This window comes from Cherax quadricarinatus, chromosome 73 (genome assembly GCF_038502225.1).
Source record: "Cherax quadricarinatus isolate ZL_2023a chromosome 73, ASM3850222v1, whole genome shotgun sequence".
NCBI classification, from domain to species: Eukaryota; Metazoa; Arthropoda; class Malacostraca; order Decapoda; family Parastacidae; genus Cherax; species Cherax quadricarinatus.
The window spans coordinates 2781799-2804565 of NC_091364.1; the positions used below are offsets into that span (position 1 = coordinate 2781799).

The 22767-nt window shown below is 39.3% G+C and overlaps 1 protein-coding gene across 2 annotated transcripts; it reads left to right on the plus strand.

The window, feature by feature from the left end:
- On the plus strand, positions 1 to 10608 carry Fic (FIC domain protein adenylyltransferase). Of its 2 annotated transcripts, XR_011394033.1 has the most exons (7): positions 1 to 363; positions 1657 to 1891; positions 2729 to 2958; positions 3492 to 3667; positions 5261 to 5470; positions 5960 to 7560; positions 9157 to 10608. XR_011394033.1 is itself a non-coding variant. In XM_070100535.1 (6 exons), the coding sequence occupies exons 1-6, from the start codon at positions 27 to 29 to the stop codon at positions 6638 to 6640; spliced, it is 1869 nt and encodes a 622-aa protein (XP_069956636.1). In that variant the 5' UTR covers positions 1 to 26; the 3' UTR covers positions 6641 to 7778. The 2 variants fall into 2 exon arrangements, 1 of the variants encoding a protein (XP_069956636.1); XM_070100535.1 differs by lacking the exon at positions 9157 to 10608 and having other exon boundaries at positions 5960 to 7778.
- The last annotated feature ends 12159 nt before the right edge of the window (positions 10609 to 22767 follow it).

The following is a 22767-nucleotide window of genomic DNA, read 5'->3' on the forward strand; positions in this document are numbered from 1 at the left end:
TTAGTGATGACGTCACACATAAACAAATGACAAAAGTGTTTGGCCGCTTGTGCAGTTTCCCCAGAACAAATTATGTCTTTTCCGTCGATAACCTCAGAAAACTACAGAGTGAAGAGATGAACAAAGTGGCCCTCTTCATCATCTTCCTCTGTGGAGCGATATTTGCAAGTTTAGTTTCCGTTATGCATAGTTATGTGTCGTTATATACGTCAGAGAGGAGACTGAGTTCTTCCCTGGGGGCCATACCAGCTGGTGCTGACCTGGAGCTTATGGACGAGGGTTATGTCACTATGGCCTTGTTAGGGGCACACCATGACCATCAGGCAGTTACCAAGAAGCAGACTACTGAACTAGAGGATAGACGTAAGTGCTTAAGAGAGAGATTAAATTTTGATGGGATTTTAAACCCCGGAGGGTTAGCCACCCAGGATAACCCAAGAAAGTCTGTGTGTCTTCGAGGACTGTCTGTCTTATTTTCATTGGGGTCGTTAAATCTTGTCCCCCCAGGATGCCACCCATATTAGTTGACTAACATCCAGGTACCTACTTACTTGCTAGGTGAACAGGACAACAGGTGTAAGGAAATATTCCCAGTGTTTCCATCTGTGCCGAGGATTGAACCACTGACACTCAGTGTGTGAGATGAGAGCATTGTCTACCAGGCCATGGGACACTGTAGCTGTGTTAACTTTTAAGGTTTAACCCGTAAACGGTCCAAACGTATGTATATATATATACGTTTTTTCAACATTTGATAGTATGTAAAAAAAGTAGCTCTTCTTTTTTTTTTTTACGTTTGAAAACGTGTAAAAATACTTTGATCTACTTTTTTTTTTATTATATTTGAAAATATTTAAAAAAAACATAGATCTACTTTTGGAGCACTACGCATGTGAACGTAGATCTGCTTGGACCGTTTATGGGTTAAATAATAAGATATTTCAAGGACCCCAATGGAAATAAGTCACTTTGACTTTACAGTACGATAATTGTACTTATGTGTGAACAAACAATAGAACATATTAGAATAATGTTTCCATCCTGCAATGGCAGTGTTTTCTAATGAATATGCCCCGGCGTTCGTTGATGTGTCTTGTTTAAACCACATGTCAGTATCTGTTACCAATGTTCTCACATTTCTTGAAGAAAATGGTAATGGCCATCACTGGAAAGAAGTTACACTGATTTTATTGATTTATTCTTTGTTAAATTTATGTAATGTGCCATTTTTTGTATCCCTGAAGCATCTGTACCTCAAAACTATTATATAAATTTATACTACTGTCTAAAGAATATTATTAAGAGGACCTTAAAGATTGTTTTTGATTTCTATTCACATTCTCTCCTGCTTGTTTATATCTCTATTTTATTACTTCTGGGTTTGTTAAAAAGCATTTCTGGCATAGGTTAAATGAAACCTATGTTAGATGAAACTTGATTTGGAGCTTCAAATATTTGAAAAGTCAAATTCTTAGCCTACCTTCATTTTGATTTTTTGTAGATTATTCATATTAATTTTCTTTACCTGTTATGTGCAATTCCCAAATTAATCTCTTATGATCATGTGTTCAATAAGCTATTCCCCAAGTGCTGTATGACCCATACAGGTTTAGTATTTTCCCCTATAAATATTATAATTATCATGAATTATTACAGATGCAGAAATTGAAGCACTAAACACATTAAAAGCTGCTAGAGAGCTGGTTCATTCAGGTAAATGTGCCAGAGCTGGTAGGCTACTGGAACATGCATTCTCACTGGCACCACGTCACCCAGATGTTCTTATACACTACGGAGAATATCTCGAGCAACATCGTAATGATGTAGTTCAAGCTGACCGGATGTACTTGCAAGCTTTGGCCATATCTCCAGCAAATTCTCGTGCTCTGAGGTAAGAGTGTGAATTCCATGCCTTGTTTATTTATAATATTTATTTTCTCTTTCTTTATAATTATGAGTTTACGGTGCCAAAGCATTTTTTAGTGAATATAGTCAGTCTTTGTGGGTTTCCAATATAGTTTACTGTCAGTCTATGTGGGTTTCCAATATACTTTACTGTTCAAATCAACACTAGTGTTTTCCAAGCCTACATCAAGAAAACAAATTCTTATTCTCCTTCTCTGTATTGAAATAGAAGTGTTTTTGCCTTGAGAAGCATTTATAATGTCTCCATGAATTTTATGATGTGTTTATAAATGAGATAGGCAGGAGAAATGAATATTATTGTGTTTTGGAGAGGGTGTGGTCCTAAATAATAACAAATATGAACTCAAGTGAGAATAGTCTCAATTGTTGTTGACGGTGGCAGTGCTATTGGGAGATCTGAAAGAATAAGTTTCATAGGTTATTAGAGGCATGTTGCAAAAAAAAAATGTAAGGTGATGAAAACATTTTGGGGAATACAATATGTATAGTATTGCTTTTAATTTGATTGGATGGCGGAAAGTAAAAGGGAAACCTGAAATATGACACAGTATTGGAAACAGTGTTTCAGAGAATAAGAGAAAAGAGAAGAAAATGGGATTAGTGTAAAATTCTCAAACCATATCAAGAAGGTTTTTGGATGAAGTCTGGCAACATAGTGATTGAGTGAGTGACAGTCAAAGGGTTGTTTTTCATTTTTTTCGTCCACCCTACCTGTGTAGGTAACTGGTGATTTAAAAATACTGATTTAACCAGTTAATACCCTGAGATAAAAAGTTATTAATAAAAATTTTTATTTCTACAGAAATCGCAGACGAACTCAACCTCTTGTTGATGAAATGGACTCAGTGATGTTGTACCGCATTGACAGCAAAAGAGATGATCTTGCTCAAATACCAAGTTCTTCTGCTGCCCTCCGCCGTATAAAAAAGGAAGCATATTTCCAATATATTTATCACACTGCAGGTATTGAAGGGAATACCATGACTCTTGCTCAAACACGCATGATCCTAGAGACAAGGCTAAGTGTTGGAGGTGAGTAGTGAATTGAGTTACAGTGGATAGATAGGGGAAGAGTTGTATTTCCTTTATTTTTATTTTCTATAACAACTTAATTTCCAGGAATATACAGTAGTTTTGTAATAATAATCTATAGGAGTAATTACTTAAGGGTTGTAGGACTTTCTTATAAGCTTGTATTTATCATTATCAAGATATACCCAGTGATTTTGTACCTTCTGTATTTATTGTTCCCTTCAAGAGAATGGGAGGGGATGCCTGGATGCTAGTGAAGGGCTCCTGATTCAAGAAACTGGACTACAGTATACTGTAATTACCTATTTGTACTTAAAAAAATAAAGTGATATATGTGGTGTCCCATTTTCTATATTTTACTGTATAGAAATTTTAAATTAGGTAAAGCCACACTTTGTAGAAGAAACTTCAAACAATATTTTTGTCTCCTAAATCATTATTAAGTCATAAAGTGATTTGTGGGTTAGTTGTAAGTAATGCATGTATACTTAATTTTCAGCAATATAAATTATAACTTTGTATCTTGCCATCAGGAAAGAGTGTAATGGAGCACAATGAGATCTTAGGCTTAGATCTTGCTCTTAAGTTCATCAACACTACCTTAGTCCATAGAGTTGGTCGTATATCATTACATGATATCCTGGAGATTCATAGAAGAGTCTTGGGACATGCTGATCCACTTGAAGCAGGGCAGTTGCGCACTACACAGGTAATGTTGGAATTGAAATTAAAAATCCTAGCCAAGATAATCGTATTATTGAATATGCATAGTTCCCCAGGACGTTTTTGGATTACTGTAGAGTATGAGTTTTATCTTGATTCTTCTTTTTTTCTTTCAACACACCGGCCATATCTCACTGAGGTGGGGTGGCCCAAAAGGAAAAACGAAAGTTTCTCCTTTTCTTTCTTCTTTCTTTCAACACACTGGCCGTATCCCACCGAGGCGGGGTGGCCCAAAAGGAAAAACGAAAGTTTCTCCTTTTACATTTAGTAATATATACAGGAGAAGAGGTTACTAGCCCCTTGCTCCCGGCATTTTAGTTGCCTCCTACAACACGCATTGCTTACGGAGGAAGAATTCTGTTCCACTTCCCCATGGAGGTAAGAGAAAATAAACAACAAGAACAAGAACTAGTAAGAAAATATGAGAAAACTCAGAGGGGTGTGTATATATATGCTTGTACATGTATGTGTAGTGTGACCTAAGTGTAAGTAGAAGTAGCAAGACATACCTGAAATCTTGCATGTTTATGAGACAGAAAAAAGGACACCAGCAATCCTACCATCATGTAAAACAATTACAGGCTTTCGTTTTACACTCACTTGGCAGGACGGTAGTACCTCCCTGGGCGGTTGCTGTCTACCAACCTACTACCTAGGAATCTTGATTCTATACATATTAAATATTAATCTTCTCCTTGTATATATTAGTAATAATATTCTTGTCAGCTCTTTTGCATTAGTTAGTTTGACAGTGATTCATACTCCATTTTATCTAAGTTTTACACTAGATTGAAACAGTGTGTGATAATGAAGATTCCAACACATGCTCGTAAGTAGCTGTCATTTGTAAATGTTTTGTAATATAGTTTTCATTCAAGTAAATTCCAATTATATAATGTACAGAGGGCTATTTGAATTGTGATGTTTCCACACTTTTGGCAAGACTGCTGTTGAATGAATATACATTATACCTATACCTTACCTACCTTTGGTATACCTTTGAAGAGTTTCGAGAGTTTCAATGATGGCAAATTTTCCCTTTTTGAGAAACTGTCGGTGTCGTAAAAAAAAGTGATGGAGGCATTTTGAAATGTTATAATTCCTCACCTTCGAGATAAGCACAGGAAAGGACATACAGTGAGGGGAACTGTTATATAAGGTGAAAGGGAATAGGCACTACCAATGGTATATAGCAGGCAGAAGTAAAATATGGTGCAATAATTAGATGTATGAAGTAAAGTTCTGATATTTGTAGTATGGAAAGTTGCTCCTCATAAGCATTTATGTAATTTTGAGTTTTTAAATAGAAAATGCTATCAATACTGTATTAATTTTTGTATGAATTGAGCTGTGAAATTATTTGTGGTTAGTGTTAATATTAAGGAAAATTCTTTGTTAATTTTCAATGCACCTGCTGTCTCCCACTGAGGCAGGGTGACTAAAAAAAAAAAGATGAGAATTTTCCTTTTTACATGTAGTAATTTATACAGGAGAAGGGGTTACTAGCTTCTGGCATTTTAGTTACCTCTTACAGCACTCATGACTTACTGTGGATATTAATCAGTATTAAAAATTTCAGGTTTATGTAAGTGACCATGTACCTCCTCCACCAACACATCTTCAAGTGCTCATGGAGGGTTTTGTTGATTGGCTTAACTCCCCAGAGGCTCAGACTCTTCACCCAATTAAATATGCTGCTCTTGCACATTATAAATTAGTCTTTATACATCCATTTTCTGATGGTAATGGCAGAACAGCAAGACTACTCATGAACTTCCTTCTAATGCAGGTTAGTAAGGTTTAGATATGTATTTTTTCTTGAAAAAACAAAATGGACAATAGCTGAGTGTTAAATTTCTGTGCTTGAGAAATTTTAAATGCAAAAAAATAAAATAAAAAAAAGTATATTTGGCTTTCTCTTCCCCTCACCCTTTTCTACCTCATTCTTCTACAGTGGTGATTAAGATCAGCATCAAAAGTTAAAAGGAAAGGAAAAGTATAGGTTATATGATTGTAATATACAAAATACTCTGGTGCATAGACAGGGTAGACAAAGATATATAAGGTCTTTACATACTCAAATCAGCCACAGGATCATCAGAAAATGATTTGAATATGTCACACTATAAACAGATTCCAAACAGGGATTCAGTAATAGATATAACAAGTCTCTTACACTTCAATCGGTAAAAGTTGAGGCAGGGCCATTTGAATAGGCAAATATGTAATCTGAGTTTATCAGAAAGTGAGATGCATTTACTTGTGTTTTCTTTTGCAGGCTGGTTATCCTCCAGTGATCATTCGTAAACAAGATCGTCTTCTGTACTATGACTGCTTACAAGCTGCCAACGATGGAGATACTCGGCCTTTTATGAGATTTATTGCTCAGTGCACGGAGAAGACACTGGATGTATATTTGTGGGCCACGAAGGAGATATTACCAGAGATAGAACAGGACACTGATCCAGTATTAAAGAAAGAGAAAAAATACTCAGATTCTGATAATGAAGAAGCTTATTTATCAAACATAAATCACAAGAGAAAACCAATGAACTATAATGATTTTAAAGATGAAAATAGACAAAATTCAGGGAATAAATTTGTATTTACTTCTGTAGATGATGTACCACCTTGGCAGTCGGATGATGGAAAATCAGAGAATAATATAGCATCTCCCCAAAATGGGAATTATATACATCAGAGTACTGAAGATGATATTCTGAGTGAAGATGAAGATGTCAGCTCTGTGCGTGATTATGAAGCTGAAGACAGCAATTATAGAGACCATCTTTGGTTTTCTAGTGATGAAGAACGAATTCCGGCTAGAGGAACCGGTAGATTTAGTAGAATAGTTGATGAGCAAGGGATATTTGATGATGGTGAGATATTGGAACAGTTAAAAAGTAAAGATAAATTTAAAATTGAGGAAGATGATAACACTTTATTGCGGAAAGATTAGAAACTTTATTATATGTGATTTAAGAAAGGTTATAATACTGGATGTGATTTTTATGTTTAGCCTTAATGATAATTTATATCTATTTATTTACTAGTGAAGAGATTTAAAATTAAAATACTTAAGCTAGTTTTTATTTTTATTTATTATCTATTTTTGTAATTGAAAATACACAAAAATATAAATATTTAAAAGTAAGTGGTACATAATTTAGTAATGCTGAAAATGTAGATGTTTGTTTATTTGTGATAAATGCACTGCACAAAGAATAGGTTTTATTAAAACAGGTTGCAACCATTTTCTTGGATATTTAAGAATTTCATTGTTTTCTTGTGTTTAATTGAGATTTTCTTTTGGAAAAAAAATTAGGTTGGCTCTGAGTCATTAGTATGGTTAAAAATGTGTTTTATACACATATTATTGAAAGCTGTCCAGTCATACCAAACTGCACAAAAAATATTGGTTGTGGTTTGGACCCTTATCCTTGTAATTTAGAATCTAATCCATTTAGAGTACTGCAATGTGTGTTCTCTTCACAGGTTTGTAAAGTAAATCAGTTTTGTTTTACTTACTGGTATGTACTGCAGCACAATTCATTAAAATTGTGGCTGATGGATCCCATATGGACAGAAAGATGAAAGGTTTAGTTCCTATTTAAATTGTTATTGTGAATAAAATCTAAAAATTGTGATAAATGAAACTGATTTAAAAAGTTGCTATTATGTGCAGATTACCCTATATTTTCTTCCTCAACTTCTGTACTATTCCAAGAAAAGTTTTAATTTTATTTCTGGTGGCATTCATTGGTAAGTTTACCATTCAAAAGACACAGTATAGAGCAAACCTTTATTGGCAGATGAAACTTTGCTTCAAGCAGAACTACATCAGGCCTACTCAGAGCAAAATATTGTTTATAAATGAAGGTTTATAAATGAATGTAGGATTGCGGATGAGCAAGGAGGTTTTAGAGTGGGTAGGGGATGTGTAGATCAGGTGTTTACATTGAAGCATATATGTGAACAGTATTTAGATAAAGATAGGGAAGTTTTTATTGCATTTATGGATTTAGAAAAGGCATATGATAGAGTGGATAGAGGAGCAATGTGGCAGATGTTGCAAGTATATGGAATAGGTGGTAAGTTATTAAATGCTGTAAAGAGTTTTTATGAGGATAGTGAGGCTCAGGTTAGGGTGTGTAGAAGAGAGGGAGACTACTTCCCGGTAAAAGTAGGTCTTAGACAGGGATGTGTAATGTCACCATGGTTGTTTAATATATTTATAGATGGGGTTGTAAAGGAAGTAAATGCTAGGGTGTTTGGGAGAGGGGTGGGATTAAATTATGGGGAATCAAATTCAAAATGGGAATTGACACAGTTACTTTTTGCTGATGATACTGTGCTTATGGGAGATTCTAAAGAAAAATTGCAAAGGTTAGTGGATGAGTTTGGGAATGTGTGTAAAGGTAGAAAGTTGAAAGTGAACATAGAAAAGAGTAAGGTGATGAGGGTGTCAAATGATTTAGATAAAGAAAAATTGGATATCAAATTGGGGAGGAGGAGTATGGAAGAAGTGAATGTTTTCAGATACTTGGGAGTTGACGTGTCGGCGGATGGATTTATGAAGGATGAGGTTAATCATAGAATTGATGAGGGAAAAAAGGTGAGTGGTGCGTTGAGGTATATGTGGAGTCAAAAAATCCTCCGGGTTATCTATGGAGGCAAAGAAGGGAATGTATGAAAGTATAGTAGTACAAACACTCTTATATGGGTGTGAAGCTTGGGTGGTAAATGCAGCAGCGAGGAGACGGTTGGAGGCAGCGGAGATGTCCTGTTTAAGGGCAATGTGTGGTGTAAATATTATGCAGAAAATTCGGAGTGTGGAAATTAGGAGAAGGTGTGGAGTTAATAAAAGTATTAGTCAGAGGGCAGAAGAGGGGTTGTTGAGGTGGTTTGGTCATTTAGAGAGAATGGATCACAGTAGAATGACATGGAAAGCATATAAATCTATAGGGGAAGGAAGGCGGGGTAGGGGTCGTCCTCGAAAGGGTTGGAGAGAGGGGGTAAAGGAGGTTTTGTGGGTAAGGGGCTTGGACTTCCAGCAAGCGTGCGTGAGCGTGTTAGATAGGAGTGAATGGAGACGAATGGTACTTGGGACCTGACGATCTGTTGGAGTGTGAGCAGGGTAATATTTAGTGAAGGGATTCAGGGAAACCGGTTATTTTCATATAGTCGGACTTGAGTCCTGGAAATGGGAAGTACAATGCCTGCACTTTAAAGGAGGGGTTTGGGATATTGGCAGTTTGGAGGGATATGTTGTGTATCTTTATATGTTTATGCTTCTAGACTGTTGTATTCTGAGCACCTCTGCAAAAACAGTGATAATGTGCGAGTGTGGTGAAAGTGTTGAATGATGATGAAAGTATTTTCTTTTTGGGGATTTTCTTTCTTTTTTGGGTCACCCTGCCTCGGTGGGAGACGGCCGACTTGTTGAAAAAAAAAAAAAAAAAAAAAAAAATGAAGGTTTGCTCTGCACATGTCTTTTTTTTTTTTTTTCCATATTTATGGGTAAGTCTTAGCATCCAACACTAAATTTACTGCACAAGTACAAGGTATATCAATACTGACATATTGTGGGGCAAAGACATGTGCAGCACTTAGAATATTCATTTAGGAAGTGTTTTGCCCACTAGGGACTTTGTTAATCCTATACCAGAAAAAGAAGAAAATTAGAGAGGAACTTTGAGATGTTTTGACTGTGGAACACTTCTGTAATTGACCAAGGAATCCTGTTCTACAGGTGACGTATCTCAATGAGGTTCCTCTGCATTTGTCTTTTTGACTTTGCAAAGTAAAAGGACACAAGTGCAACTAATGTGATATTTTATTGTGGCAACGTTTCGCTCTCCAGGAGCTTTATCGAGCCATTACAAACAATACATGGACACAGAGGGTATATATAGGCTCAGAGTGAGGTGCAATACTAGTGGTAGTAGTAGTAGTTGTAGTAGTAGTAGTAGTAGTAGTAGTAGTAGTAGTAGTAATACAATATGGTAAAGCAATTAATTCGCACATGAGTAAAAGGATATAAAAGCTATTATACTTGGGTAACATAAAAATAGGTTGGACAGATATAGACTGGATAGAGGCAGCCTGTTTCAGTGTTCACTCTGTAATGTGCTTTGTGTAGTATAACAGGAGAGACTATGTGATAGCAGGGTTCACTGTTTTCAGGAGGACTCCCGCTAAGACCACAGAGATGGTGAAGCTGCTGTTGTTTTGTTTAATTGTATTCGAAACAGCGATCAGTGCTGATTCGAGGCACTTGCGTCTGCGGAAATTAGTTTCTTTGATCACTAATTGGGCGTCCCTGAATTTCATGAGATGATTGGTGGAATTTCGGTGTTGTGCACAGGTGTTGTTCAGGTTATCGTTCCTACATGCGTAAATGTGTTCATTGAGGCGGGTGTCGAGGTTTCTTGCTGTTTCACCTACGTAAATCTTGTCACAGCCTCCACAGGGTATAGTGTAAACTCCTGCGTTGACTGGTTCGTGGTGCTTTGATTTTGTCCTGGTTAGATCCTTTATTGAAGTGCTAGAAGCGATGGCGACTCTGGTGTTAGCTTGTGAAAGTACTTTAGAAACGTTCAGTGCAACCTGGCTGTTGGGAAGAATTATAACTTTGTTGGGAGTGGTGTTGGTGCGTGGAGAATTAAGGTTCTGAAGAGCTCTTTTCTTGCAGTCTTTGATGAAAAAGGAAGGAAAATATAACTCAGTGAATGTTTGGTGAATGTATGTACATTCCTCGTCAAGAAACTCAGGACTTCAAATTCGGTATGCTCTTAGGAAAAACCCGATGATGATGCCTCTTTTGGTCTTGGTATCTTGACTGGAATAGAAGTGTGTGAGATTATTTTTATTGGTAGGTTTCTGATAAACTTGAAATCTTAGGTTGTTGTCTACTTTGTGAATGAGGACGTCGAGGAAAGGTAACTTGTCATTGGACTCTTCTTCTAGTGTAAACTGGATCGCTGGTTCAACTGCGTTGAGCCTTGCCTGAAGATTTCGTACATCAAAACATCTTCAGGCAAGGCTCAACGCAGTTGAACCGGTGATCCAGTTACCACTAGAAGAAGAGTCCAATGACAAGCTACCTTTCCTCAACGTCCTCATTCACAAAGTAGACAACAACCTAAGATTTCAAGTTTATCGGAAATCTACCATTAAAAATGATCTCACACACTTTTATTCCAGTCAAGATACCAAGACCAAAAGAGGCATCATCATCGGGTTTTTCCTAAGAGCATACCGAATTTGTAGTCCTGAGTTTCTTGACGAGGAATGTACATACATTCACCAAACATTCACTGAGTTACATTTTCCTTCCTTTTTCATCAATGACTGCAAGAAAAGAGCTCTTCAGATCCTTAATTCTCCACGCACCAACACCACTCCCAACAAAGTTATAATTCTTCCCAACAGCCAGGTTGCACTGAGCGTTTCTAAAGTACTTTCACAAGCTAAAACCAGAGTCGCCATCGCTTCTAGCACTTCAATAAAGGATCTAACCAGGACAAAATCAAAGCACCACGAATCAGTCAACGCAGGAGTTTACACTAAGAACATAAGAATGTAGGAACACTGCAGAAGGCCTACTGGCCCATACGAGGCAGGTCCTTATCAAAACGACATCTACCTAAAGCTACTCAAGAAATAACTCCCGTACCCCTTGACACCAATCAAACCCAGCCCCTCCCACTCATATATTTGTCCAGTCTCTTCTTAAAGCTACCCAAGGTCCTAGCCTCTATCACCCCACTGGGAAGACTGTTCCACGCATCTACAACTCTGTTAGAAAACCAGTACTTACCTATGTCCTTTCTAAATCTAAATTTATCCAACTTAAATCCATTATTCCTGGTTCTTACCTGGTTCGACACCCTCAGTACTTTATTAATGTCTCCCTTGTTTATGCCCGTCATCCACTTATACACTTCAATGATATCTCCCCTCATTCTACGCCTCTCCAGAGAGTGGAGATTTAAGGCTTTAAGTCTATCATCATACGGGAGGTTCCTTACACAGTAAATCATTTTAGTCATTCTTCTCTGTATGTTCTCTAATGAGTCTATGTCCATCCTGTAGTAAGGGGACCATAACTGAGCAGCATAATCTAAATGAGGCCTCACTAGTGATGTATAGAGCTGCAAAATAACTTCTGGACTTCTGTTACTTATACTTCTTGAGATAAATCCAAGTAAACTATACCCTGTGGAGGCTGTGACAAGATTTATGTAGGTGAAACAGCAAGAAACCTCGACACCCGCCTCAATGAACACATTTACGCATGTAGGAACGATAACTTGAACAACGCCTGTGCACAACACCGAAATTCCACCAATCATCTCATGAAATTCAGGAACACCCAATTAGTGATCAAAGAAACTAATTTCCGCAGACGCAAGTGCCTCGAATCAGCACTGATCGCTGTTTCGAATACAATTAAACAAAACAACGGCAGCTTCACCATCTCTGAGGTCTTAGCGGGAGTCCTCCTGAAAACAGTGAACCCTGCCATCACATAGTCTCTCCTGTTATACTACACAAAGCACATTACAGAGAGTGAACACTGAAAAAGGCTGCCTCTATCCAGTCTATATTTGTCCAACCTATTTTTATGTTACCCAAGTATAATAGCTTTTATATCCTTTTACTCATGTACGAATTAATTGCTCTACCATGTTGTATTGCTGCTGCTTCTGCTGCCGCTGCTGCCGCTGCTGCTGCTGCCGCCGCTGCCACCACCGCCGCCGCCGCCGCCACTGCCACTACCACTAGTATTGCACCTCACTCTGAGCCTATATATACCCTCTGTGTCCATGTATTGTTTGTAATGGCTTGATAAAGCTCCTGGAGAGCGAAACGTTGCCACAATAAAATGTCACATTAGTTGCACTTGTGTCCTTTTACTTTACATATTGTCGGTAATTCTACCAACTTTATTTTTGACTTTGCGCCATGTCTCCAACCCTTGCAGTCTACCAAAAGCACTACTTAAATAGTGGAGAGAGAGAGAGAGATCAGATCAAGTCAGGTAGCAGTAGTGAATGGTGCATGGGCAGAGACACCTCACTTAACCAAAGTGTTTTGTGGTATAATTATCTTCACGAGAACACTAATGCTGAAGTGTTCAACTGCTTAAAATTCATGCCATACTTCAACTCAAACTGTAAAAAGTGCACTCTGCATTATTAACACTGCTACACTTGAGAGCAATCACCAGACACATTAGTCTGCTTGTGTTTAGAGCACTAGCTAATAATCTCGGTGTACCACCAAGTTCCACCTCCCCTATCATGGACTTGATCAATAAGTGACTAATCAGAATAGTCAAGACTGGAGCTGGTGTGTACAGAATACTTTGTGAGTGGTGCAGCTAACAAACATAAGTATACATTCAGTAGTGACAAGCAGAGCAATGCATGTGTAATACATTGTAGCACACACACAGACATTTCATAAGTGGGATGAAGATATGTTAATAAGAGAGAACAATGTAGAGAAGCAGCCCAAAGTCAGTTAGAGAAGCAGCATTAATTAAAGGCAGCTATGCTAGCAGTATTTAACAGTCATGTGAAACTTGGGATATTTAGCATCTCTGTAGTACTCACGAATATGAATTTATGTATCTTAAGGCAGTCTGTTGACAATGTGACCCTAACAGTGCATCACACACTACAGCCACTTGACTGGATAGCTCTCCACCATTTAAGCCCCATGTTTTCAGTAGATTCTGCATAGGATTGAAATGCCCCTAATGAGTAATAAGTTTCCTTAATAAATGACCCAAGTGTTGCACATGTTTTTTAACTCCACTGACTTTACTGTACTCTAGTACAGCAAAATAATTGTGTTCAATGAATGTCGAGAGTGGAATATCCAAGAATAGCCAGTTTTATTTTTGCAGTAAAATGCTAGTTATAGGCTGTATATCCCATTTAGCATTCCCACAGTTCAAGCACATTAAAAATTTACTGCTTAAATTTTTTCAGCCTTAACACAAATAAATACCAACCAGGTTGAACTGATAAGGTAATGATCAATCATTTAACTGAATAAAGGGCACAATCATTAGTATATTTGTAAGGTGTACTTTGGAAAAAAAAAAAATATTGATTCACTATTTATTATATCTCTGTGGTAAGCAAGTGCCTGTTTATAATGCACTAATTAAGGTGTTATACATGAGGTATCCTCATACATAAGTAGAAATTGTTGGTAATTTGTGCTAAGCATTTATGTTCTAGAGTAACTTTTGTTACTAGCACAAACCAAAGACTAATGTTTTATATTGCATTATATTATAGTATATTGTATTACTGTATAAATAAAAGATTTTAATATATCTCATCTACTCAATTCTTTTTCATAGAAATTTCAGCATTACCAGTCGAACAACTTTGTTGCAAAATTAAATTTTCCTCTATCATCCATGCTCTTTTACTTTTATGATGGAAAAGATTTGGTGAACAATCTGCTCTTGGCTAGACTAAATTACATGAAATCCAAAAATATTTAATGTCCAATCTCTAGTAATATAGAATGGTTTACCTGTTGAGGGTTCTGGGGGATGATCTATGATGCTCAGTACTGATTGAGTAGACTGGTTGATGGCCTTGCCAGTCAGGACTCGCAATTCAAGAAACTGAACCTCTCAAAGGAGGTTCCTTGATGTTGGTGAGGGGCTCTTGATCTAAGGAATTGGATCTGTGTGCAAAGTCTGTATATATTACATCTGCATTCTTTTTGTCTTCTAGTGCATCTAGGACCTTGTCGTAGTGATCCAGTAGCTGAGACAGACAGGAGCTTTCTGCTCTAAACCCATGTTGCCCTGGGTTGTTTAATTGATGGGTATCTAGATGGGTGGCGATCTTGCTTCTTAGGACCCTTTCAAAGATTTTTATGATACGAGATGTTAGTGCTATCGGTCTGTAGTTCTTTGCTATTGCTTTGCTGCCCCCTTTGTGGAGTGGGGTTATGTCTGTTGTTTTTAGTAACTGTGGGACGACCCCCTTGTCCATGCTCCCTCTCCATAGGATGGTAAAAGCTCGTGATAGGGGCTTCTTGCAGTTCTTGATGAACACGGAGTTCCATGAGTCTGGCCCTGGGGTAGAGTACATGGGCATGTCATTTACCGCCTGTTCAAAGTCATTTGGCGTCAGGATAATATCAGATAGGCTTGTGTTAACCAAATTCTGTGGCTCTCTCATAAAAAATTCATTTTGATCTTCGACTCTCAGTCTGGTTAGCGGCTTGCTAAAAACCGAGTCATAAACCATACCCCCGGCCGGGATTGAACCCGCGGTCATAGAGTCTCAAAACTCCAGCCCGTCGTGTCATTACGATTTCTTAAGTCAACCGAGTCATATTTGGGACTTGAGTAGCTCACTCATTTCCTTGCTGTCATCTGTGTAGGACCCATCTTGTTTAAGTAAGGGCCCAATACTGGATGTTGTTCTCAACTTTGATTTGGCATAAGAAAAGAAATACTTTGGGTTTCTTTCGACTTCATTTATGGCTTTTAATTCTTCCCGCAATTCCTGACTCCTATAAGATTCCTTTAGCTTAAGTTCGATGTTTGCTATTTCTCTGACCAGTGACTCCCTATGCATTTCAGATACAGTATATTGGCCTCTTTTTAGCCGCTGTTATTCTTTTCCGTCGCCTGTAAAGGGAGCGCCTGTCTCTTTCTATTTTACATCTACTCCTCCTTTTTCTTAAAGGAATAAGCCTTGAGCTTATATCGTTTAGGACTTGATTTACTTGGTCCCACTTTATGTTCTTGTTATTGAAGTTGAATTTGGTGAAGGCTCCCTCGTGACTAATCTCATTTTGTCGGTCTGGGGCATACATGTCTGATTATATTATTATAATCAAAAAGAAGTGCTAAGCCACAAGGGCTATACAGCGTCATACATGTCTGAACCTCGATTATGTTGTGATCTGAGTATATTGTTTTTGATATGGTGACATTTCGTATCAGATCATTGTTAGTGAAGATGAGGTCTAGTATTATTATTATAATCAAAAAGAAGCACTAAGCCACAAGGGCTATATAGAGGTCTAGTAATGGTTTACATAATATTTTAAAATACTGACATACCAAGTGCTGGTGAGAGAAGTGGGAAGCAAAGGTGGGGGGGGGGTAAATTTTTAAAGGTGCGGAAGGATAAGCCAGTGAAAGGCCTCCGTCAGTTGACCAAGAGCTCCAGCTGCGGGTCATCGTATGACTTAAGACCAGCGTCAGGAACCACTTGTCCTGTTTCCTGACAAACCTCACCTAAGATGAGGTTGGTTAGACATTTAGTTGGCTACAAGTGGGAAGCCTACACCTTGGTCTCAATATTACTATGGATAAATGCAGTATAATATAATTCTTTATTGACTTTTCGTCTACCCAGTGGGCTTTTTCATTATCATCATTTATGGAAAAGCCAGATAGCTTCTCAGATTATCCTGGGTTATTAACCCTCTCCAGATTTTGTGGCTTACTTCCCTATCACATGCTTTTCCCAAATCCATGAACAGAAATTCCTTACAGTCTAAAGGCACTACTGACCCCCCCCCCCCCCCCCCCGCGTCCACATCAATCATGTCAATATTAAATTTCCCGCCATAACTAGTCAAAATGATAAACCAAATTTCAACATCACCTATACAATAAACAGTAATTTTCCTCTATTATCAAAAACTTACTAACAGTATTTGCTTTAATAAGTAGAAAAGTGACAGGGGAAGGAGGCATTTAGGTTTGATCCAAGGAGAGAGTTCCGGGGGTCAACGCCCCCGCGGCCCGGTCTGTGACCAGGCCTCCTGGTGGATCAGAGCCTGATCAACCAGGCTGTTACTGCTGGCTGCACGCAATCCAACGTACGAGCCACAGCCCGGCTGGTCAGGTACCGACTTTAGGTGCTTGTCCAGTGCCAGCTTGAAGACTGCCAGGGGTCTGTTGGTAATCCCCCTTATGTATGCTGGGAGGCAGTTGAACAGTCTCGGGCCCCTGACACTTATTGTATGGTCTCTTAACGTGCTAGTGACACCCCTGCTTTTCATTGGGGGGATGTTGCATCGTCTGCCAAGTCTTTTGCTTTCCTAGTGAGTGATTTTCGTGTGCAAGTTCGGTACTAGACCCTCTAGATGGTGTGAGTGGCGCCACTGTCGCCATCATTTAGGTTTGATCCAAGGAAGGTGAAATCATGTTAAGTCAAGAGATGGTGTGAGTGGCGCCACTGTCGCCATCTTGCAGCCTCGCACCTCCTACTTGCCGCTAATTTCCAGTTTTCTCTAACTTATTTCCCGTTTTCTATACATTGCTCCGTTTTGGCGGGATTGTCATAACATTTACGGGGAGCAGTAAAAACGAATGAGTTACACAGGTCGTGGAGGGATGAAGGCTTTCACACTTGATTCTTGGCGCCAATTCCCCGTTTTCTGTCATTTTCCCGCCACTACAACATATGGCGGTAACTCCAATTCCTTGGATAAAGAGCCCGTAATCAGCATCAAGATATTTGTTACCCTTTCAAGACTGAAAGGTTGAGGCTGTATAGCCCTTGTGGTTTAGCGCTTCTTTTTGATAATAATAATAATAATAATAATAATAATAATAATAATAATAATAATAATAATAATAATAATAATAATAATAATAATAATAATAATAATAATAATGAAAGGTTGAGGATGAGTTTCAATTTTTAATTTCCCGCTTGAGGCACTACTGACTTCCCCCTAATGTAATTAGGCTACGATATTTTTAAATATTCATCTAGAAGCTTCTAGAATCTAGATTCTAGATGGTACTGGGCCCCATGGCCTGGCTGGCAAAGCTCTCCCTTCACACGCTGAGTTTCAGGGTTCGATTCCCGGCAAGGGTGTAAACCATTCGACGCGTTTCCTTACACCTGTTGTCCAGTGCACCTAGCAAGTAGGTACCTGGGTGTTAGTCGACTGATCTGGGTGGCATCCTGGTGGACAAACTGAGGACTCCAATGGAAATCACACAGATAGACAGTCCCTCGATGATCCACTGCCTTTCTTGGGTTATCCTAGGTGGCTAACACCTCAGGGTAAAAAAAAAAACTTGAAAGTCACTCAAGAGATGGTGTGAGTGGCGGCCACCTACTAAGTTCACCCCCCCCCCACTAATATGGTTAGGCTACTATATTTTTCAATATTCATCTAGAAGCTTCTAGATGGTGACACTATATAAATTCCTGGAGGCTAAATTATTCTCGAATTTATCTTTCTAAGTCATTTTGCTGCGTGAGTTTATGAACGATCTACTGAACCATTAATTAACAATAGTTTACTCTGCTGTTCTTACCAGATTTATATAAAATATATTTAAAATTAGGCTAACACTAACAATTATTTACCTGCAATTTCATTCTAGTCAAGGGAAGTGCTAAACCCGAAGGGCTTATACAACACCTGGAATGCATTCAAGTGGAGAATAAGACCTTTTTTCTTGGATCAAGAACCCTGAATTGACATCGAGGTACCTCCTTCGATTGAGGCAAATATTAACATCTATCTATTACCTTAATAACCGATGCCCAGATGATCAAGACGTCTCAGCACCATCAACACACTTTAATACAGCGAGTGATGCCAGTATAGTGGCGCACAGTGGTGGTGAGTGGTGCTGGTGGCACCACTGGACTCCATCTTGCACCGCTCCTCTAATTATTGGCGCCAATTCCCCGTTTTCTATCATTTTCCCTCCAAAACGAGTCAAAATAACCAAATTACAACATCGTCTACATAATTACTGTTGTTAATACATCACTAAGTCACTTACTGTTGTTAATACATCACTAAGTCACTTACTGTTGTTAATACATCACTAAGTCACTTACTGTTGTTAATACATCACTAAGTCACTTACTGTCACTTACTTCAAGCTGGCACTGGACAAGCACCTAAAGTCAGTTCCTGATCAGCCGGGCTGTGGCTCGTACGTTGGTTTGCGTGCAGCCAGCAGCAACAGCCTGGTTGATCAGGCGCTGATCCACCAGGAGGCCTGGTCACAGACCGGGCCGCGGGGGCGTTGACCCCCGAAACTCTCTCCAGGTAAACTGTTGTTAATACATCACTAAGTACTGTTGTTAATACATCACAGTTGTCAGACACTGCAGCATCATGGGATCTTGTTACAAAGAATTCTTCAACACTTGTTCAACCTTTGGACGAAGACCTACTTCGACTAGTGGATGGTACCACTATGACCCCGCCTCCGCCTGCTTCACCTCACCTCTCTACAGTATATAAGCCACGTCTACGGCCCTATGCTGTATATTCTACAAGATTGATGGACTGAACACATCGACTCCAGGTTGAGGAACTGATTACCTCATTCTCCTCCTCTCCTTACGCCTTCCACTTTGTGTTGGACTGATGAAGCCACTGTGTGGCGAAACGTTTCCTGAATAAAGATTCCCATATGCTGCATAAGTGTCTCAATCTTCAACTTGTCGGTTTTTCAAACCATTCATCATACCTCATCTTAAAGCTATGTATGGTTCCTGCCTCCACTACCTCACTTACTAGGCTATTCCACTTCCTGACTACTCTGTGACTGAAGAAATACTTCCTAACATCCCTTTGACTCATCTGGGTCTTCAACTTCCAAGTGTGACCCATTGTTTCTGTGTCCCATCTCTGGAACATCCTGTCTCTGTCCACCTTATCTATTCCATGCAGTATTTTATATGTCGTTATCATGTCTCCCCTAACCCCCCTGTCCTCCAGTGTCGCCAGGCCAATTTCCCTTAACCTTTCTTCTTAGTGTGTGTGTGTACTCACCTAGTTGAGGTTGCGGGGGTCGAGTCCGAGCTCCTGGGGTGTGTGTGTGTGTAGGTAAACATGATGTGGAGTTGGTGAATGTGATTTATTTTGTGTGTTCTGAGGAGATGTGTATAAAGCTGTGAAATGTGAACATTATGAGTAAAAAATTTATTTTGCATTAGCGAAAAATTGAGTTCTGAGTTGTTGGCTGGATTTGTACAGCATGGAACAATAGTGTGAGTTGTGAATGAGGGGGAGTGAGGTGCTGGGAGATGGGGAATGTGATATTGATCCAAGGAAATAGAGCAGGAATGTTGGGCTTAGAGGGTATGGGTGATGGATGATGTGGAGGAAGTAACACCTAGGTGTTACTTCCGAGGAGCTCAGTAGTGAGGAGCTGAGAAAAGTACACTAACAAGCACATAAGGAAATTAGAGAAAGTGCAAAGGTTTGCAACAAGACTAGTCCCGGAGCTAAGGGGTATGTCCTACGAGGAGAGGTTAAGGGAAATCGACCTGACGAAATTGGAGGACAGGAGAGATAGAGAGGATATGATAACGACTTACAAAATACTGAGAGGAATTGACAAGGTGGACAGAGACAGGATGTTCCAGAAATGGGCCACAGCAACAAGGGGTCATAGTTGGAGGATGAAGACACAGGTGAATCACAGGGATGTTAAGAAGTATTTCTTCAGTCACAGAGTTGTCAGGTAGTAGAATAGTCTGGGATGTGATGTAGTGGAGGCAGAATCCATACATAGCTTTAGGAAGAGGTATGACAAAGCTCATGGAGGAGGAAGAGTGACCTAGTAACAGCCAGTGAAGAGGCGGGGCCAGGAGCTGTGACTCGAACCCTGCAACCACAACCAGATAAAGCAGAGAAAATGGAAAGGCAATAAAACCAATTAGAGATGAAAGTAAAATGACGGAGACAGTGAAGGAAAGGGAGAAGTGACACAGGTAGTGGAGGAGCAACAACGACTTGCTAAAAGATAACAAATACAAAGTAGTGGTAAAGGGAGGTAATAAAAAAATAAAAAGATATGTATGCTGAAATTGAGGGACGTAAGTCGGTGATACCATGTAAAAAAGGAATGAATATACATAGGTAAAGTGAAGAGAAGGAGAAGAAAAAGAGGTGAAGGACATGCTGACTGAAGTGGGAGTGAGACGGGAAGAAACAATAAATTTAGTAAATATGAGATAATATAACGTTATTTCCCAAGAAGAAACACTAGTCACAATACATGACAGGTTAACAGCATAGATTTTTTACAAAGAAAAGCTATTTATGCATACATAACACAGGGCAAAATGAGACCTAATAATCAGCACTGTTCTATTGAGAGACAGTGCTGTGGAAGGAAAAAAAATATGCACAATTTAGAAAAACAGAGAAGTTTAAGAGGGATAACAGGTTAGGTTAGGTTAGGCTTGTCAGGAAACAGGACAAGTGTTGCCTGACGTGGGTATTAGTCATATGATGACCCACAATTGGACTGTTTGGTCATCTGACCGAGGCCTTCCACTGGCTTACCAGTGTTCACCCCTTTAAAAATTATGGTTATGATTATAGTCATTTTGCATATGAGGGGTCACAGTCGCATAACTATTACATTGAATGTTGTGTTTGAGAGTCTGGCACTGGTGGTGTGTCGTTCACAGGGAGGTGACGACGATGCTGTGTTAACTGACGGTACCAGCGCTATAAGGACACCCTTAAGACTGCTCTGAAAGCTTTCAACATCAACCACACCATGTGGGAGCTGATAGCTCAGGACAGGAATGACTGGCGAGCAGTTGTCCAGAAAGGGGCAACATCCTGCGAGGCAAGCAGAATCTCACTAGTTGTGATGAATGGTTTGAAAAACCGACTAGCTGAGCAGCGCAGGCAGGCGAGGAAGACCAGAGCCATCAGACCCCTCGATGCCGCCACCCTTCCCTGTCCACACTGCCAGAGAACGTTTCGTGCGCGGATTGGCCTGACAAGTCATCTGCGTACCCACCAACTTCGACCCCAGGATGACTAGATGGTCCTCGTCGAATCGACGGACAAACAACAACAACAACAACACCAGGGAGGTAGAGACCTTTGTTTTCCCTAGCGAGCAATATGGTTCCTTGGTCGGCGAGGTGCAAGTGTCCTCTGACCATCTCAGTGTCAGCCGCGCCAGGTTAGACTCTCTCAACACACAGATATGTAAATATTATCTCAATAAACAGTAGGATTCAAACCTTCACACTTACATCAAAGTATGTAGTACTTTATCCACAAAGCCAGATCCTAGATATGTACAGGTTATTTGTGTACCGTTCCAGTACGATATTGTGCCTTTTTACTCTCTCAAACGTTCCCACTGGCTGAAAATCATAGTTAAAAGTCAAATTAATTAAATCAAACACGTTATTTTCTGTAAATTGAAATGAAAATATAGTCTTTGTTATTTTTCTGTTGTTATGTAACAGTTCCTGTCAGTTTATAGCCTGTTTATTGTCTGACAAACTAGGACACAACTTATACTCGGAGAAATAATTTTCACAACTTGTTGATCAGAGGTAATATTTTTTGTAAACTAACAACCATTACAAATACCGATTATGATTTTTTTTGTCATCACACCTAAACCTTTCAGCAATTTCAAGTGAATTTTTTTTATCTCCTCAGGCCAAAGAGTGGGTCATCAGGCCCTGTAGCTTCTTCTCTGGTGTCAGGGCCCCCTGAAGGCTCTGAGGTGAGATTTGGAAGCTCGCTGGGTAACTCCGTTGGATCTGAAATGAATCTGGGTACCTCCTTGGGGTTTGAAGTGAGCTTAGGGGATTCTCCCGGTCTCAGTATCTCCGGTGCCACCATCTTCTTCAAAAACCCAGCTCAAGTTGTCCCCATCACTCCTTGACTTTTCCACATCTCCAGTACAATGATGTGTCACTCCAATACTTTTCGAATCGACTGAGGCCGTACACAATCTGTTACTTTATCGATCGGAAATCTACGCAACATCTGCAGCCCACTGAGGTTCCATTCTGTGATGTAGGTTTATTATTAGTTTAATAGTTGTGTTATTATTTTAAATCAGTGTTGAAATAGTTTACTGGCAGCATTTTGGATGGTGTGAGAAGCAAAAGACTCGGCAGAGGATGCAACATCCCCCCAATGAAAAACAGGGGTGTCACTAGCACGTTAAGAGACAATACAATAAGTGTCAGGGGCCCGAGACTGTTCAACTGTCTCCCAGCATACATAAGGGGGATTACTAATAGACCCCTGGCTGTCTTCAAGCAGGCA

Coding starts and splice junctions, on each gene's coding strand:
- Fic (XM_070100535.1), top strand. CDS start 27: ATGACAAAAGTGTTTGGCCGCTTGTGCAGTTTCCCCAGAACAAATTAT. Junction 364..1,656: donor TACTGAACTAGAGGATAGAC/GTAAGTGCTTAA, acceptor GAATTATTACAG/ATGCAGAAATTGAAGCACTA. Junction 2,959..3,491: donor GACAAGGCTAAGTGTTGGAG/GTGAGTAGTGAA, acceptor TCTTGCCATCAG/GAAAGAGTGTAATGGAGCAC.